Source organism: Condylura cristata, unplaced genomic scaffold (genome assembly GCF_000260355.1).
Source record: "Condylura cristata isolate star-nosed mole 26May11 unplaced genomic scaffold, ConCri1.0 scaffold00038, whole genome shotgun sequence".
NCBI classification, from domain to species: domain Eukaryota; kingdom Metazoa; phylum Chordata; class Mammalia; order Eulipotyphla; family Talpidae; genus Condylura; species Condylura cristata.
Window position 1 is genome coordinate 1,630,178 of NW_004567139.1, and position 19,755 is coordinate 1,649,932.

At 40.7% G+C, this 19,755-nt stretch overlaps 1 protein-coding gene across 1 annotated transcript in view; it reads right to left on the minus strand.

Annotated features, from left to right (window-relative positions):
- Positions 1-19,755, minus strand: part of BPTF (bromodomain PHD finger transcription factor) — a 123,935-nt gene that overhangs the window by 26,485 nt on the left and 77,695 nt on the right. Inside the window, exons 13-21 of the mRNA XM_012732982.1 lie at positions 19,416-19,595; positions 15,619-17,926; positions 11,449-11,573; positions 10,799-10,927; positions 8,961-9,111; positions 8,607-8,649; positions 7,027-7,273; positions 6,142-6,293; positions 5,292-5,400 (exon numbers count right to left, since the gene is read on the minus strand). Coding sequence (XP_012588436.1) covers positions 5,292-5,400; positions 6,142-6,293; positions 7,027-7,273; positions 8,607-8,649; positions 8,961-9,111; positions 10,799-10,927; positions 11,449-11,573; positions 15,619-17,926; positions 19,416-19,595 — 3,444 coding nt within the window. The remainder of the gene's footprint in view (positions 1-5,291; positions 5,401-6,141; positions 6,294-7,026; positions 7,274-8,606; positions 8,650-8,960; positions 9,112-10,798; positions 10,928-11,448; positions 11,574-15,618; positions 17,927-19,415; positions 19,596-19,755) is intronic.

The window sequence follows — 19,755 nt, forward strand, 5'->3', positions numbered from 1 at the left end:
ACCTCTCTTGAGCAGCAGTGGCTTGATAATGCTAAGTTTTAAACCCTTGCACCACCAGGGAGGCCCCTCCTTCACATTAATTCTATCTTTGTGTTTGGTTACATGACTAACTGACAGCCTGGAGTTTTAAACAGGAATAGATACTGAGTTATCACTTATCCCTGTACCATTAATTGTAATAATGAATGACATTTCTTCTGGGATAAATCCTGATGAGGTATAGAAGATACATCTTTGTGTGTCTATAAAATATAGACATGTATAGGTGTATAGAAAACTTGGAATACTTGTGTATTGTGTATAAAGACAAAAGCTATACTATATTTCATATCAGAATTATGCTAAATTTGTAAAATAAGCAGGGAAGATTTTATCCTTTCTTTCTCCTACTATGTTTTTATAAGGAAACTGTTTCCTAACTATTTGAAAGAATTTACTCATAAAAACAGGAGGTTTGGGATTTTCTTTCGTAACTATGGCAACTTTACAATATTCTTTCCTTGATTTCAATAATTAAACTTTTAAAGATTTAGGGCCCTCCCTGGTGGTGCACCGGGTTAAAGCACAGCACCATGAAGCTCACCTGCAGCCGCTTGACTGAGAATTTGATTGCCAGCCAGGGAGATGACCCACATGGTGTGGCAGACTATGCCTGGCCTGTCTGCTGCTCTCCTCAGCAGTGCACTTCATCGATTTGCCTGTTCTGCTTCCTGCTCTGCCTCTGGTGAATCCTCTCACCACTCCTACACTTCTGGTCTGTACCCCAGTTTTGTATGCATAAATACATAAATAAATAAATCTTTTTTAAAAATTAAGATTTATAGGAACAGTCTATAGCATGGTATATAATTATGACTTGTTATTCAAATAGAATTTAGTTCCTGAGTATGGATAATGGAATTCAGTCTTAACACAGGGATTTCCATATACTGGTCTTTTTTTTTTTTTTTTAAGATTTATTTATTTATTTATTCATACAGAACTGGAATACATGCCAGAGGTGCAGGGGTGGTGAGAGGCTCCACCAGAGACAGAGTGGGGAGCAGAATAGGCAGATAGAGAGGTGGGCTAAGGGGAGCAGTGGGCAGGTCAGGAGAGGTCTGCCATGCCATGTGGATACCTCCGGGGCCAGGGATCGAACTCGCACTGAGATGGTTGCAGTGATGTGTCCTAACCTGTTGCGCCCCCAGAGAGGGCCCTACTGGTCTCTTCTAATAAAAGAAAGGTCACCCTATTTTACAGTACTTTCTCCTTCCTAATTCTATAAACTAGCATTTTATCCCCTTTTCTCAAGATAAGGCTTGCAAAATAACTATTTGTTTTTACTAATACTTGCCATTTCTTTTCCAGCTATGGTTACTTATACTTCTATTCCCCGCCCCCCGGTTTTTATTTAAGTCTTTATTATTTACTTTTCTAGCTTATGATAAAGACTTAAGAAAATGGGATTTTTTTGGGTCCTCCTTGCTGGCACGGGGGTTAAAGTCAGTGCTATCAAGTTACTGCCAGACACTGCAGCATGAGTTTGATCGCCAGCCAGGGAGGTAACCCACATGGCACAGCAGACCTCTCATCTTGCCTGCTGCTCCCTTCAGTAGTGTGTTTCAGCCAATCCTCCTGTTCTGCTCACCACTGTTTCTGGTGAATCCTCTCATCCCCTGCACCTCTAGCCTACATCCCAGTTCTTGTATGCATAAATAAACAAACCTTTAAAAGTCTTTTTGGTCTTTTTGGACTGGATTAAAAAGATATGGTACATATATACAATGGAGTATTACTGAGCAACCAAAAAAGAGAAACACATGTCTTTTGCAGCAACTTGGATGGAGCTGGAAAAGATCATGCTTAGTGAGATAAGCCAGAAAGAGAAAGAAAAATACCGGATGGTTTCACTCATAGCAGGAGTATAATGGACCAGGCGAGAAAATAACAAAACTAATGAACAACCATATACCAGAGACATTTTGCAGGGGTGGAGTGGGGAATGGGATCAAAAACTGGGGGGTGGGGAGGTATAAGTGCACGGGATTATGGTGATGGCACACAGGTGACTTGGTGATGGGAAACCTGCGGGGGTTATAATTGAGATGGAAAAAAAAATGTACAAAATGATGTAAATAAACTGTTATAAAATTAAAAAAAAAAAGTCTTTAGTCTACCTTCTTCACTAATGTATTTCAAAAACCTCGAGTGGATGCACAAATATTCATCGAATGAATGAATTTGGCTCAGAGTTCAGCTTTGGTAACATGGCCTAAAGTCACTATTTGATAGTTTTTAATTACATATTTGATGCTTCTTTAATCTAACAACTACTTATAAAATATGTTTTAAATCTCCAAGAAAATAAATATTAGTATTTCTTGGTATTAATTAACAGAAAGAATGTGGCCTCGCTACACTCTACTTTTTGGAATTCATCCAGTTTTACGTGTGGCTCCTGCTATGGCCATTCTCCTACCAAATGGCCCATAACTATTTAAAGCAATGTGCATTCCTGAAGGTATAATAGTCAAAATACAGTATGCGAATAATCGTCGAAACACAGTATGCTTCTGCTCTACTACACTTCCGCAATTCGTCTTTGATTTCAAGGTGTTTCTTTAACACACTTCACTGACATCTTAGTTTGTTCATAAAGATTTCAGGATTGCATCTTCACTGAACCATAACCCTGTAAGACAATATACAGTAACTTACTTTGTACTATTTACTGCTGACTTTCCAAACACTGAGTTCTACTCTCTCTAGTATTATTAGAACTGTCTTTGTCTTCCCCATCTCTTCTTTCTTTGAAAACCTCTGAAACCTCTGAAAACTCTTTGAAACTGCCTGGATGTAATCTGGCTTGTTTGCCGTTCAAATTCTTTTAAAGGGGCCAGAAGCTCAACCAAGACCCCAGGGAGGTGACATTTCTCAGCAGTGGCAGCAGGATGGAACAGAGGTCTGGAGGGCAGGCGGGACCCAGCTGTGCACATGACAGTGCTGTCTGGACACTGTCCCAGCATCAGCGTGACTGTGAGCGACCCCCTCCCCCGCTTCCTCTGGCCTCTCATGTAGAGAACTCCTAGCTTCCTGCTTCCCGATCATCTTCTATCTTCCGGCTTTGGATCACCTCACAGACATCCTGGAGACTCACAGCTTGATCAGCCTAGAAGACAGCGGCCCAGCTGTGGCCCTCTCCTGTACCAAGGTGCTGGCCCGAGAGCCTTCCTAGACCTGCCCGTGGGTGGACTGCAGTGATGCGCTTCCAGCCTGACTGAAGATGCTGGCTTTGTGTCTCTTCAGGGTAGATACACACATTCTCTTTTGTGGCCTCTCAACTAGGATGTGTCCCTCTGAAACTCACACTGTTGCCTGTAGGAGGTCTGGCTCCTCTTAACATGGATTCTCAAACTTTCTTCCTCCTTGCTAGATTACCTGTCTGTCTGATTTTTAGACACGCATTTACCTCATCACTCAGACTCAGTTCAGGTGGGGATTTTGGAAGTAGGCTCAAAGTGGAGGAGGTGCAAGAGTTCTGTGGGTTTGATGTTTTGTTTGAAAAGGAACTCTTCTGAGTTGCAAAATTTGGTCATTTGCACGGCAAATTATTCAAAATCTCAGATTAACTTGTGTACTGAAAGTTTCTGACTTGCACTAATGTTTTATGTTTCTTCACTCAAAATGAAAACTAAAAATATTGTCTGTCCCCTCTTTCTTTGCTTGCAATTATATATTTAGGAACCTCTGTTTTGATCCTATGGGAGAAAATATCTACGGTTCAGAACTACCAATAGCAGGGAAAAACTTTTTTGGGGGGAATGAAATGTTTCCCATTTTTGTGGATTTTTAAAAAAAGAGTTATTTATGCTTATAGAACTGGGATACAGGTCAGAGGTGCAGGGTGGTGAGAGGCTTCACCAGAGACAGAGTGGGGAGCAGAACAGGCAGAATGATGAGGTACCCTGCTGAGAGGAGCAGTGGGCAAATCAGGAGAGGTCTGCTGCACCCTGTGGGTCACTTCTGAGGCAGGGATCGAACTCACAGTGAAGGAACTGCAGGCGAATTTCATGGTGTTGCACTTTAACCCACTGCACCCACCAGGGAGGCCTCATTGTGGATTCTTAAGCACACTCTTCATGTATGTGACATGCTGCCTGGGTGAATTCCGAATTTCGGCAGAACTGCTACAGTTATCAAACATTTGGCACGGAGGTCAAAACCTCACTTGAAGTTTTGGTCTATGTGGGGTTTTTTTTTTTTTTGAAAGCGCTGATTAGCAAAATGCAAAACATGCACCCTTATCACTTTCTTGTCCTCATGTCTCATTACTACCTAATGGTCTTCTTTTTTATATATATATAAGAAAGACCACAGGATTGGATGCAGTGTTCTTTACAACAGGCCTGGTCTACACAGAGCTGCAGAGGGACAAGGTCTTGGCTCCATCAAAGAGCTAGTGTCTGCCCTCGAGGTTTAACTATTTGGCTTTTCTGATCTTCAAAATGGTTTTAGTCTTGGGTCCTACAGGCTTTAAGAGTAGCGGAATCTGTGTCCCCATATTTTATAGGGAATCTTGTTAAATGGGCAAAATAACTAACAAATTATAAGCTGAGCTCTGTGAGTAATTAGGCTGTGTGTTACAAATGGAGTCTTTACCAGAGAGCTATGTTCCAAGGAGTAATCCCAAATACACTCACACTAAGCAGACATTAAAAAAAATATTTCTTAGCTGTTTCCTTGATTTTAACTTTCTTTTGTCCAATTGTTTTCTTTGTCCATTCTCTTTATTCTAATGATTTGAATGTAAATACTCCATTTATTAGAGGTTTCAAAAACATTTTTAGGGGCCTTCGTGGTAATGCAAGGAGTTTAAGTGCAACACTATGAGACATCTGCAGCTACTACAGCGTGAGTTCGATACATGGCGCAGCAGACCTCTCCTATCCTACCCGCTACTCTCCTCAGCAATGTCTTTCAGTCAGTCTGCCTGTTCTTCTCCCCTATCTGTCTATGGTGAATCTTCTCACCAACTTCCCCCATACCTTTGGCCCGAACCCCAGTGTTTATGTGCATGAATAAATAAATCTTAAAAAAAATTCTTAAGCATTTCGGAACTATTTTTCTCTTACTGACAATGCCAAAAATGAAAATCTGTGGATCATTACATTAATAAATTTGAAACTTGGTATGCTTTGAGACATTACTTCAAATTGGGGTACTCTAGTTATGGAGAGTCAGTGCTGAGAACTCTATTTTCCTAGACTGGTTGTTTAGATGTAAAATGATTGTGTTGGGTGGATGAATACCTGGCTGTACCATCACAGGTGTTCGGATAATTGCCTTTCCCAGTGTTGACTGTTGCAGTGGTGCTCTGATCACCGTCATTCCAGGCCGGATCTGAGGCCCTGTGATTACCTACAAATGACACAAAGGAAAAGGAATTAAAATGCTTGTAAAGGATGAAAGCATGAAGAACTTAAAATACAATCTCTAAGTGGAGTCTACTGATACACATGTTTATAGAAATGGCAGAGGCTCTTGGATACTGCATTTTAAATTATATTAAGCATGAAAATAAAGATGGAAATCTGAGGGGGGAAAACTTCATAATTCATATCTATAACCGAAGAGGCTGTAAGAATAAGCTCAGAAACAGAATGTTCTTTCATAGTTTTTTTCCAAGGACAGACCACACAGCAGGTTATTTTCAGTTTTATAGTTAGGCCCAGAACATTTTTAAGTCTTCGAGACTTTCAAGCTTTTGCATACTACTAGTGCCAAAGAAATGCTGTGTCTGGTCTATGTGCATATCAACTGACTAGTGACAGTGGTGTGGATTGTACTTTAAAATCCTACTTCTTAGCTGCAAAATGATTAGGTGGCTAATCGTTATCTATTGTTTTATATATAAAGAACTTCTTTATAAAATCCCAGGATACATACACTATACTGATGTGCTACTAATTAAATGCTAGAAATTAACAGATCATGGATCATTTTGACTTAAAAGTACAAGAAAAGGAATTTTCACAAAAACAGGACTTTGTCACAGATTAAGTAAAAGGCAAAAGAAAACTAGAAGGTGAACTGACCCTGGGAGAGGCCATTTTAAAACCTTCCGCCTCAAACCAAAATAAGCCTGTAAAGGAATCTTACTTGTGAAGTGCTTGTGCTTCCTGCCGAGCCTGAGGTATTGGGTCTAATTGTGACTGTCGCTGTCCTGGGCTGGAAAGAAGTAAAGGTCTGCTGACTTGTACCTGTGCTCGAGGGGATGATACCCAGGACCTTCTGTTGTACTTGAACAACCCCTTGGAGAAAAAAGACAAAGAAGCAATTCAGAACTTCCGCTTCAATAAAGCTCAGGTGTTGCTCGGTTTCTGAGAAACTACACGTGGCAGGGTTTGATAGTGGGCTACATAGAATGTGAGATCCGAGGACTGAAGTCAGTGAAAGGAAATGAAAAATAATGGCGACAGTATGATCTGGCAAATGTGAGTTAAAACTCTTCACATTTCCCTTACCTCCTTGTGTTGCTGGCACATTTACAGCGACAATCTTGCTGTTTGCAGGAAGTGGCAGTTTGGTAATTACTTTTCCTGCCATAGTGACTGGATTGCCTGTAATTTGGAACGTCTGACCTGTGCTGGCAATGCTTGTAGCAGATGTGGCAGCTGTGCTGGTGGCTAATGGGGTATAAGACATTTAATAAGCTTTAGATTTAAAATAACCAGCAACGTAGTGACTTCTCGGAAGGGCACCAACGCATGAAATGTGGCTCGTTTTGTTTTTTTAAGAAAAACATTCCTCTCCACTCACAGTGAGTCATGTAAATGCTGAAAGTGAAATAACGTGAGAGGAGCTCTGCTAATGTAATATCATGAATATCATCTGCAACAAACCAACTGTCACAGATTCTTTGCTCAATCAGCTGCAGAAAAAAAAAAAAAAACTTTCTAAAGAAAAGTTTCATTTAAGCAGGTAAAGGATGGAAATGTCTTTGTCCAGAATGAAAGCAATGTTTAGTGTGACCACAGCGTGTACCTGAATTGGACTGGCCTTGCTTAACCCAGGTAGCAAAGGTCTGATGGAAGTTCTTGTTCTGCTGGAATGTCACTGTGGCTGGAGACCCAACCTTCGTAGCGAGTACCACTTTAGTTCCAGGTGTAACTGAACCACTTATGGGCGCTGCCATAACCTTCTGCGCTGCAGAAATGGTGCTAGTGGTGCTGCTCGTCGGGGAAGTAGTGGGAGCTGCGATGACTGTAGGTTTCTGCTGCTCCAGTCGTTTCTAAAAAGTCAGGGAAAGAAACACGAACCAAAGCAGTGCTCCATGAAAACGGTATCACTGGGCAAAAACATTCAGCCACAAGTTCTCCTAGATTAAGAAACTGCATCAAGTTTTTAAAATGCTTTTCCTCCAAAACTGTGCAGAGAAATTTACACTTTTGCATTCAATTTCTTGACAAAGACAGTATTTCTGGGATTATTACAAAGATTTTATTAAAAGTAGTATGTTTTTCGTAAGAGAATCTTATAAACAATCATGTTTTTCCAGGCTGCTCAGCTGTGGGGCTCAGAGCAAAAATGGTTTGCTGTGCTGCTAGTTTACCCCACTGTGGGAAGCTGTCCATATTGAACATTACTATTCAAGCCGGCAACCCTGCCATCCAGTGAGCTGGAAATTACTAAACGTTTTTTCTAGACCACTTAATATTACTCATTTTAAACACTTTTACAGAAAAAAAAATTTTAAATTATTTTAATGGAAAGAGGTAGAATCTGACCTTTCAGTCAAGATCACTGAAAGAACACCTGTTTACCTTTAACCATAGACGCTGCCCTTTCCTGCCAGCTTGCCAACGAGAGTGGAAGCTGCCACTTGTGAAGACAACAGGAAGTACTGACTGAGAACCTCATGGCAGGTGTTTTACCATCGTTATCTTATTTAATGCTCAGACCAACCCAATAAAGTTACTAGTGTTAGGACTTAAAGGGAGGGAAATTGAGACTTCAAGAGGTAGTGCAGCTGGCAGGCCAAAGAGCCAGTCAGTGGTGGAGCTGAGCTGTGTACCAAGATAAATTTCAAAGCTCTCTCTTTCTGTCTCCTGCCGTGGAAAACTGCTTAGCGAGGACATCACAGCCGAGCTTTTTAGTGCTTCCTTTGTATACCCGGATGTAATGTGAATTATTTCACGTCATTTCTCACTCCTCAGTAGAAAAGGAGTTTGTTTTGGATACTGAAAAATGTCATACGATTAGAAGCAGCAAAAAAGAAGGAAACTCGACACATACTTAGTAGCTATTTTTTTGGGTTATGCCTTTGAAATAGGAAATACTATCTTTGTAAATTAGTGTTGTAAATGAAATTTAAATACTTTTGCAAACCCACAGCTTGGTATGTCCACAGAACTGTCTTCAAATAAAATTTATATGAAATACATTTAAAAATAAAACCACACAAACATACAGCTCCTGTGCTTCTGGTGAGGGTGAATTTGGCCACAAAAGTCAGTTCGCTGCCAGGTGGGTCCGGCACCACCCGCACCTGCTGCCAGGCAGCGCTGTTGTTTGCGTGAGCCTCTGCACGGGCCCTCGCCCTCCGCCTTCCCCTGTGCACTCACCTTAGCCTGCTGTTCAACTGCTTGTGCCTTTTCTTTCTCCACTCTGCAGGGGAAAAAGAAAGAACTTAGACATCTGCCATCTAATATTAAGTGAGATCTCGTTGACTTTCGTATCATAAAAAGGTAGGAAATTATTTTGATTAAAAATAAAACATTTAAAATTAATATAATTAGAAACGGGCAAATGGATAATAATTATTGAAACCAAGAAACATAAGCTGTGTTTGCTAGTACTTAAAATAAGAAAGTGGAGTAAAACTACCTGAGACATTTGAATAAACTATCAAAGGGATAATTCAATTTTGAAGTGGTAAAATTTTCAAATATCTGATCACATACGAACCATTTCCTTACCTCTCAGCAAATGCCCTAATTTCCCATAATTCCAACTCTTCTTCTGCTACCCAGGTTTCAATAATAACAGGGCCAGTTTGCTTGGGCGTTTCTGGTCTCTTTGGCCTTAACGCACTTGATCGAAGACCTTTCCTCTGAGGTGTAGGAGTTTCTTTGGAAAAGAAATTAGGGTATTTTAAGCAACACAGCACCTAACATTACATTCCTTTTGGCTTCTTCTCGCTTATCATGAAAAGCAGAGAGGGTGAGGTTGGCACAAAGTTTTTCTTAAAGGGCCAGATGGTAAATACTTCAGACTATGCAGGCCAGATGCTCACTGTCACTCCTCAACTCTTTAAGGAGAGAGGAGCCCAGGACCATAGGGAAGGAGGTGCGGCTGTGCTCCTGCACCAGGGGAACAAGGTGGGTGCAGGCTTGCGGGCCCCTGACAGGAGGAGGCCAGGAGCCTTTGCATAGTCTGTCCCATCAGCCTGGGGCACCAAACCAGGTCTCCTCTCCTGACACCTGACCAGTGCTTATTCACCTCATAGCTCAGTGTGGGTTACAACTCCGGTAACCACAACACCCCCCCAGAGCACTGAAACTGTCATGGATAAGTAAAATCTAATGACAAGATTGAAAAAAAAGATTTATTTATGCATATGGGAGCTGAGATATACACCAGAGTGTGTGTGGGGAAGGGTGAAAAAAGGGGAAGATTCACCTGAGACAGAGTGGAGAGCAGAACAGGCAGATGGACTGAAACACACTGCTGAGGGGAGCAGCAGGGGTCAGGAGAGGCCTGCTGCGCCACGAGGGTTAACTCCCTGGCTGGAGACTGAACTCAGGCCATAATGGTGAGAGCACTGAGACTTCACCCCTAGGCTACCAGGGAGGCCCTCCCCCCTAAATATTTTTCTTGCAATGTATCGACTTTTGTTTATCTATCTAGAACCTGGACACCTTACTGAACAAAGCACTAATAGTTTTGATTCTCAAAAATTTTCAAGGTCTAGGTGGACAGTCATAATTATTATAAAATAGCATGAATTTTGTTTTTTCCTCAATATTACTCTCACTTTTTTTTTTTTGTTTTGTTTAAAGATTTATTTATTTGTGCACACAGAACTGGGGTACAGGCCAGAGGCTCAGGGGTGGCAAGAGGCTTCACCAGAGACAGAGTGGGGAGCAGAACAGGCAGATCGACGAAATACACTGCTGAGGGGAGTGGTCACCTCCGGGGCAGGCGGGAATCGAACTCATGCTGCAGTGGCTTTAGCTTCTTAGTGCTGTGCTTTAACCCATTGTGCCACCAGGGAGGGCCAATATTACTCTCATTTTATTGCAATTTAGGTTAACACTTATTAGTACTGTAATACCACTACCTTGTCTTTATTTCCTGGAAATCTCATCTTCTATGGATCTGCCACCTGTCTGTCACGGGCGCTCCATAAATGCTTCCTGTTTCTTTATGATTCTTATATATAATTTCTACTCTAAGCACTAAGGCATCTCACTGACAATTGATGTGTCTGAAGTGCATCAGGTGGAAGGATGATGAGCAGGCAGGTCTGGCGTTTGCCCTCCTGGGGCTGACGGTCTGACTGTCTGGTGTCCACCACTCCACACCTTCATTTTAAGATGCTGACCACAGTTCTCCTATGTCCCTTGTACACGGCTCAATGCCTGCACGTGCCAATGTGTGGAATGTGAAGTACGGTATTTAAAGCAGAACTATAGTGGAAATAGCTTTTCCAAAAGTTGAAAAAAGGATTAAGGAAATAATTATAATCAAATTTGGATTAGGAGGTGGGCTAACAGGTCAATAATGGAAGAACAGAATTCTTTCTGCTCCTTACCTTTTGGTGCTTCTGGAACCCCAATGGGACAAATGATTTTCCTGATACAATATTCAGATCGAATGCCATAAGGACCAACATCTCGCCTCTTGATTATCTCTGTTGTTGTGATTTCAGTTTCAGATGTTTCTATGGTGATTTAATTCACATAGTATTAATAACTACTGAAAATACTCAAGAGACTAAAAAGGTACAATGTCTGGTGTTTTTAAAAAAAGAGACCTGGCAGCAAACTGGCATTTGGTTAACTGATGACGACAGCTACATTGCTAGACTACAATAATACTGCGTTTCTTCCTCACTTGAAAATGTCTAGACTGGGCAAAATGCTGCTTGGGGGCAGCTTAGCTCCCTGTGGCAAAACTCAGTCAAAATAATAAAAACCCTAGAAGAGAGTCAATGGCAAACAGGATTCTAGCTGTCCCCACTGAAATGATTTATACTCCATGATAATAAAAACCCTTTTAAAATCCAGACTGGTTCATAGGTAACTGACTTGTAATTTGAACCCAGGATTTCATAGCACATACAAAGCTTTATTTTTAAAACACAAGCATTATGTTTTTAGTAAGTAACAGATATGCTTCAGATTGAGCTGTTAAGTGATTTTTTTCTTTTACACTTGAACTAGGAAAAATAAAAGCCCTCACCTGTCCGTGTGGTCCCTCCGCCTGGAGGGGCCTTGGCGGCCATGTCATCCCACCGCAGGCTTGCCCACAGCAGCCGGAGCATAAGGCTCACTCCAGCTAGGGACTTGACAGTCTGAAGTCTATACCTGAAAGAAAAACCCAAGAAAAGACCACACATATATATTTATATGTGTATATATGCACGTACACACACTATAAGCTGAAGGACTGTTTGTCTTAATGACTTCAACACTTACAATACAGTTTGTAAAAGCACTTTGGTTTTTATGTACCTTTTAACATAACTTTTTGTTCTAGGCTTAACAGGTATCCAAACTTTTAAAAAAAGGGTCTAGTCATTTCAAATGCCATATAAATATGTAAAATTAGCCTGTCTCATTGTAAAATTGATATGGTAGTACTTATGGAGAATTTATAAACCTAAGCTACTAAAGTACGTGATAGAAAAATTATGAAGAGCAAATATAGAGCAAAAAAATAAATGTGCTATTAAATGTGGTAAAAATAATTTTGAAGAATAAAATCTTAACTGATTTTGCTGGGGAAAAAAAATGAATGCTTAAATTTTCTCGAAAAGCAAAACAACACGAAGAGACCTCACAAATCCAGTAAGACATTTCCAAACAGACAGAAATTTTATACCCAAATGTTGGTTCAACAAAATATGAACTACTGGGTGATGGATATAATTAACACGTTAACCACATTAGGGTAGTTTGGGGACCCTGCAATACAATGAATTAAAAAGGCAATGGGGTACTAATCAGGAACAAAGGACCCTGTGGCTCACGTTTTTTCTAAGCATTATGGGTAAAGTGAAATACTGAACATTTTAGATATTCTTGTCCTATTTCTGAACAAATTTACGACTGCAATGAGTGTCATGTCTTACAGTGGAATCAATCACAGAACATTTAAAAGCTGCCCTAAGCTGTCACTTCCGCATTACTGATATTTGCATAATTAATTTGTTGACACTTCCACATACTAAGTGAATATTCTAGTTGATTTCAATGTGGAAAAAACTTATACAACTAAAATAACTTCCTTCTCTAATAGGGTGAAGGTAATCTTAAGAAAATCTGCATCGAAAGACAATGTTCTCTTAATATTAAGTGGGAAAAATGAACAATGTGGGAAAGGAAAGCTCTAAGTCAAATGTTGCTACTTTCTTCACTTCCGGTCTCCACCCATGACACCTGATTTTCTTTGGTGTGTGATCACCCTGTGAATCCTCGGACTTGGACAGAACAATTCATACCGTAGTGGGAGAATGTTAACTAGTGCAGGGCTGTACCGAGAGGGAACGTGTCACTTCCAGACTACACTTCATAGACATGCCTGGGGCACATTGGGCTTGTGGGAAGAAGCAAATGAACCTTTCTTTGGAGAGAGAAGTATTCGCTTTTCTCCCTGCACACTCTCTCTATGCTCAAACGACAGCTTTATCACATCCCTATTTTACAGTAAAAACACCAACAGGTAGGGGAACACACCTCATGCACTACCAACCCATTTGTTCATTCACTCGAAAAATAATTGGTGTGCCTTCTCTGTGAGTGTGAAGGAGCAGGGGGCGCAGTCAGGCGTGCTCAGAGCTCTAACAGAGGGGACCACGAGGGAGGGGATGGGACACGGCTCAGGGTGGGGCAGAGATCTGCTGGAGTCTCAAAGGATAAGGATACAGGGATGGAGACTAAAACAGTGGGTACAAAAACAAATATGCTTAGAGCAAAGGGTGCAAGAACACACACACGTTCCTAGAAACCACATCAGGTATACTAAGGCTATCTATCGGAAGGGGCGTGGAGGTGAGCAAGAGGTGGAGCTGGCCTGAGAGATGAGGCAGAGCCGGAGCATGTGTATGAGCGGGAAGGAGTAGAGACAAGTATTAAAGATGACCTATGTGAAGCTTCTGAGAAGGCTCAGTGCTGATGGGCTTAAGGGGAAGCACTGCTGGCGGATGTGATGGGAGTGTGACAAATGCTGCCCCCTCCTGACCTGCAGTAGTTAACACGCCCTGTTAAATGCTTGCTCGGTTCAGTCAGAATATTCACAGGATAAATCAGCATTTTTGGGGCAGCACTGTGGAGACAATACCAGTTCAGAGTGATAATGAAACACAGAATCAGGGCCTGGGAGAAAAGGTGTAAGGGGATGGACAGTGTGGAGGGAAAACGAGGCCCTAGTGAGTCGATGAGGCAAGTTTCACTTTTCAGTACTGGTCAGCCTTCATGTTAAATTAATAGAGATCATACATGTGCCTTTGGCTTTCTCAGCTCCTACTCTAAGCACCAGACATATTTTGTTCATATGTCAGTATAAAAATGCATTTCTCATGCATGATTTTTATCGGGAACCATTTTTTAAAAATGCATTCTAAAGTCAAGAATAATTGACATTTTTTTTTAACCCATGCTTCCATCAGAAAGGGGATTATGTTTCTTTCAACTTTAGCGAATTAAGACCATGGCATATATCTGAAGGCAAATATGTTTAAAATATATAGGAAGTTGTTTCCTTCCATTAAAAAAAAAAACCAGGAAATTAGCTAAACAGATACAAATTGTGCTCACAGTCATATTAAACCGTAACAGTACAAGGATCCTGAAACCCGGCCATGCAGAAAAGGGCCCTGGGCAACACTTGATCAGAACTGGTTCAGAGAAGCGCTTCCCGGACAGCCTGCCTTCCGCGTCAGAAGAGCGCACAAAGGTTGGCCTGGGTCATTTTAATTCAATTATTGGTACATAGTAACTTTTCCAGTGGGAAAGAAGTTACCTGCAGGACAGTCAAGGATACATTTTGGGACCGCTCTCAATGAAGAAAGCAGAAAAGTGCAGAGTAATCCTACAAATCCATGAACTGTAATGAAGAGTTCCTTGATTCCCTGCAGGATTCTGCAAATCCTTCATTGCAGGCCCTGCAGAGAAATTGTACTTTTCAGCTGTCTCTATTGAATGTGTAATGGAGTGATGATATTTTAATTTAAATCAAAAGATGAGTTATAAAAAAAACTTGGCCAAACCAACTATGGTCATAATTATAAATGAACTTCTTTATAGAGCGTACTCATACACTTCATTTTTGGGTCTTCAATCCTAGCTAACTGTAACTTAAAGGAAACAAAAAAGTATGATTTTTAACTTAAAGGAACGGGAAACATATTAAAAGACATAGAAATGAAGCCTAAAGTGACATGGCGTCTGCTCAGTACCTGCTGAGGGGCCATTCCACGGTCATCAAATGTAACTGTGACCAGGACGGCTCCCGCTTTGTGAGTATGTCCCCCAGAACCCTGATGCTCATGCTCTATCCTTTTCATTGTAAGGGTGAAAGATAAAAAGACAAGGGTATGAAAAAGGACAAAGCAAGGACACATATGTGAAATGCAATGTAGCAGATAAAGTACTGGGCTGGGGCGCAGTAAATCTGGGCACTGCTCCTAACTCGGTCCTGCTGCGGCCAGAAGCAAATGATTACACAGCTACAAAAGATAAGAACTGCAAAATCCTTTCCCAATATTAAACTATATGATCTTACAACTGCTAAACTATGTCCTTGTGATTCATCCCCCAAACTTAATGCCCAGAAAATTTTTAATTAAGGCTATTTCTGGGTTTACAAAAAAGCTCAGGGACTACCTAGCTTTTCTCGGGTAAGTAACAGAGAGCTCCCAAACAATTATTTATCATGCAGGTCAGTTACATGAGGAAGAGTTCCACATCATGATGAACTGTGTGTGATTCACAGGCATGTTTCCTTTGTCTTATGCTTTTATGAATTATCCAAAAGAAATAAGATATAAACATTCCATGAAACTGGTGATTATCCAATTCTATGATTCTCTTGTTCCCATGGCAATAAACTAGAAGGTTAGACCACAAAACAATCATGTTTGACATGTTTGTCTTGCGAAAATTAAAACTGAATTTTACTCTAAAGGATTCCTTTATATTTTCTGTCTTTAGACATTTTCCCCTAAGGAAACTTTAGTACCTACCAGCTGGCCAAGTTCAAAACTTTATCTGGTTTCCATTACTTCGGTTTTTAGATATTTGCTTCCCTATCGTATCTCTATCATCCCATTTTTTAAAGAAAAAATGAGATATTATTAGAAAATACTTTTAAAAGTTTCTCCCTTCCCCAAATCCATGTTAAAGTACATACCTCCAAGTGATACCAAAGGTCGGTCTAGGAGAAGGATATGGCCATATATCCAAGGCAGGTTTTGCATTGTAATTAAAATAAGGGACTTCTCGGATTCCTCCTTTTCGGGCCAACTTTTTTAAGTCATCATTAGGCAAAACAAATATGCTCTTCTTGCTGCTCTTGGTAATAAACTTCCTATAGGATGGCAGAGCGGTACCTGAACGAGTCTTCTTGGGTCTTGAAAATTTCATGAGTTTCACTTTGTCTCTGGTGGAATATTCTTTGCTCACAGTCATAGATGTTACCAGAGTGCCTCCTGCGGTGGTCAGGGAATCCGTCACTGTCGTGGTGACCACAGTTTTGCTCTGCTCCTTCACGGAGATGATATCTACACTGCTGCCTGCGGAGGGTGTGGAAAGCTTTGTTACTGTGGTGGTGGTGGTGGTAACAGTGGATTTGGCACAGTTTTCTGTCGAAGAGACTACAGTTTGCTTATCACCTTTTGCTACCTTGATTACGGTCTTTGATTCCGTGGCCACCGTGGATGTCAAAGTGGTAACTTCTGTGATGACTGTTTTTCTTTTAGATTCTCCATTGACATTTTCATCTTTGTTGGTGAGCAGCCCATTTTCATCAACAAATTCACTACTCTGATTAGATTCCTCTTCAGAAGTAACAGGCGATGGAGTCACCTTCTTAGCGTCGGAGGTCTCGACTTCCATGTCTTCCACGGGGCCGGCAGTGCCACCTGCCGGGCAAGCGGGTGGAGGCGTGGTGGGGGGTGCGCTCACCGTCCCTCTGGCAGAGGTCAGTGCCTTCCGGCTGTCTTGGTGGTCTCCTTCAGCACCTGCAGATCTCAATAAACACGATTTTGCTTCCAAGTTATTTTCATTAAGATCTTCCATGATGACATCACCATTCATGAATGGCTTACCAGGAGAGTCTTTAGTAGTCAAAGACTTAGTATCATGTTCAGGAACTACATTATTTATATTATTAACTTTTGATTCCACGTCACCACTCACTACTTTATTCTCCGTGATTTCCTTCACGCATTCCCCTTTCAAATATACTTTAGGTTTATTATCTTTTCCATTCATTTGAAAGGAACTTGCTTTCTGGCCTTTCCTTTCAGACTCTCGATTTTCATTATTCCTTTTGTCAGTGATGCTTTTTAAATTTACTTGATCGATACATTTATTAACTGTTCTCTCCTCTAATTTCTGTTCTTGACTTGGCTTTTTACCATTTGCTTCAGCTACTTTGCCTTGCAGTGCGCCACCACAGTTTCCAGAGGACTTATCTGAAACAAGCTCATGCTTCCGTGGCCCCAGGTCTGCAGTACTTTGCTCTTGAGTCATGAATTGTTCAGAGATACTTTCACTGCTGTTCTGAACAAGCATGTCTTCATCACCACTACTGTCCTGAGTAGACATAGTATCAGAACTATTTTCCAAAGTGCTATCACATTCAGAGTCACACCCCAGCTTTCCCTCCAAGTCCACAGCTTTCGGCAGAGATGGGGTATCACTCTCATCGGTACTTTTAGGTACTGATGAAAATAAAGGGCTCTGGGAAGGAGAAACAACGGTGTTGTTACCCTCCTGTATGAGTGGCTTTTTGTTCTTATAGATCAAAGTACCAATTTCATCTGCACTGGTTAATTTTTCATCAATGAGAAAGTCACTCCCTTTTGTTTTAACCTGATGGGGTTCCTGGTCTCCACTAGCAGATTTATAAAGATTCTCACCTAAGTCACTTCCAGCAGAATTTTGTTTCTGACAGTTAGTCTCTGGGCTCTGAACGGAGATGTCATCTAACATCTGATCTTTTGGATAAAGTTTGTTTGTTGTAGGGTCAGGATCACTGATTCCAAGAACTGAGGAATCGCTCTGTGAACATCCCTGAATCAAGTCTTCAGATTTATCGTTACTTGCGTTAGCGCTTGGTTCTTGGCCGAGCAAGTCACTCTGACACTCTTCTTTTGCTTTTGTTACTCCTGTCAGGTCAGACAAACTTTTCAGAGAACTTGCAGAGGTCTTCCCGATACCCTTAATTCCACCCTCCAGCTTCATTTTTTCAAGGCGCTGTTTTTCTTCCAGTGTAAACTGCTTAATTCTCCTTTCAAGAAGTCCGTCTAGTTTGGATGACTTGATTTTCTTTTTATAACTAGTCCTTAGATGAAAACCCTCACTGACATTGACCACATCTACTTGAGAACTTTCCTGACAATTTAGATGTGGCTCCGTTTTCATATCATCATCTATTTCCATTGGCTCTTCCTTAAAGGACTTATCATTGTCAGAATCTAAAACTTCTTTTACATCTGTGAAATAAAGATATTTATTTAAGTGTAATTTTCAGTCTGAAATCTGGAATTTAAATATTTTAATTTTAAAAACCTACCAGTTTTTCTTATTTGCACTCAAGAGCTTAAGTAGAAATATCTATATACTTCAAAGTTCCTGATATATGATAAAAATGGGTCAATAGACAGGGTGAAACTTTCTAAAAGGCTGAAAAACCACATGTATTTCGAATCACTACTCTTAGTAGCTAAAAATGATGAAATGCCACAGTGAAAAATTACTTAGTATGTGACAGCTATTATATAAACAGTAACTTTTTGTAAGACTTTGCAAAGAATATTTTATGATTAAAAAAATGACTAAAACTCAGTGGGGAAGTAAGTTATGAAAACTGTGTAAGTAGGAAAAGACCTATACTTCTAAGCTGTAACCCTGGCACCTGACTGGCCACAGACATAGCATCCAGTTTACCAGCCCCAAACCCCCTAATCTGTGTTGGAAAGACTGGTTCAGCAGTTTAGTTATATCTCAGGGCTCATGCATTATCTGATCAAAAAAATCTCCCCCTTGCAAAAAACCATGCAAGCTCTTCAGAAAGTTGAATGCAGAGTTATCTCATGACCCAGCAAGTCCACTTGTAGGAATTAAACAAGAGATGTTCACAAATGTCCACAAAACAACCTGTATGTAAATATTTGTATCAGCATCATTCATGATAAGCAAAAAGCAGAACCAGCCCAAATGCTCATCAACTGATGAATGGGTAAGGAAAACATGGCACATCTACACAATGAATCATTAATTAGAAATGAAAAGGAATGGCCGTACATGCTACAGCATGGATGAACCTTGAAACATTGAGTTAAACGAGACCCACAAAGGACCACATATTCTACAAGTTCATCTATATAGAATGTCTAAAATAGTCAATCCATAGAGACAGTACATTGGTGGGTTGGGGGTATGTTTGTTGGAGGGAGGAGATGCTAATTGGGGACTGATTGATGATGGCTACGTGGTTTCTTTTAGGGAGATGCAAATGTTTAAGTGGTTGAACAGGGGCCCTCTCTGGTAGTGCAACAGGCTAAAGCGTAGCACTACGAAGCTAATTGCAGCTGCTTCAGCACAAATTCAATCCCCGGCCAGGGAAGTGACCCACATAGTGCCTCAAATCTCTCCTGTCTCCCCACTGTTCTCTTCAGCAGTGTACTTTGTCAATAACCTGTTCTGTTCTCTACTCTGTCTCTGGTGAATCCTCTCACCCCACCTACACCTCTGGACTATTCCCCAGTTCTATAGGCATAAATAAATCAATCTTAAAAAAAATAAATGGCTGAACAACTCTGTAAATATGCTGAAAACTACTGAATTCTACACTTTAAGTGGGTAAATTATATGACATGTCGCTGTTGTTTCAGTAAAGACAACACAGTACCTTCCTTGCTAGAACTAGACCCAGTGCAATCTTACCACCCCAGGCTGCCCTTCACACTTGACTCTCCTTACCTTGGTCTTTCTTCTCAGTAACCTTTGAAATGTCCATTTCACTTTGGTCTGCTCCTTTTGCAGTATCTGAATCCTTTACCTCACTTTTCTCAGAATCAGGCTCTGTTTTTATTTTTTTTGGACTTCGTGGACCTTTCCTTCTATCCGATTCATCCATATTTTCATCCATATTATTTTTGGCTAAAAGAAACCAAATGCATAGTGATTTCAGGCATCTTGAATATTAGCAATTTAATGTATCTACTTTTTTTTATTAAAAAGTTTATTTTTACATCATTTTGCACATTTTTTTTTCATCTCAATTGTAATCCCCACAGGTTTCCCATCACCAAATCACCCC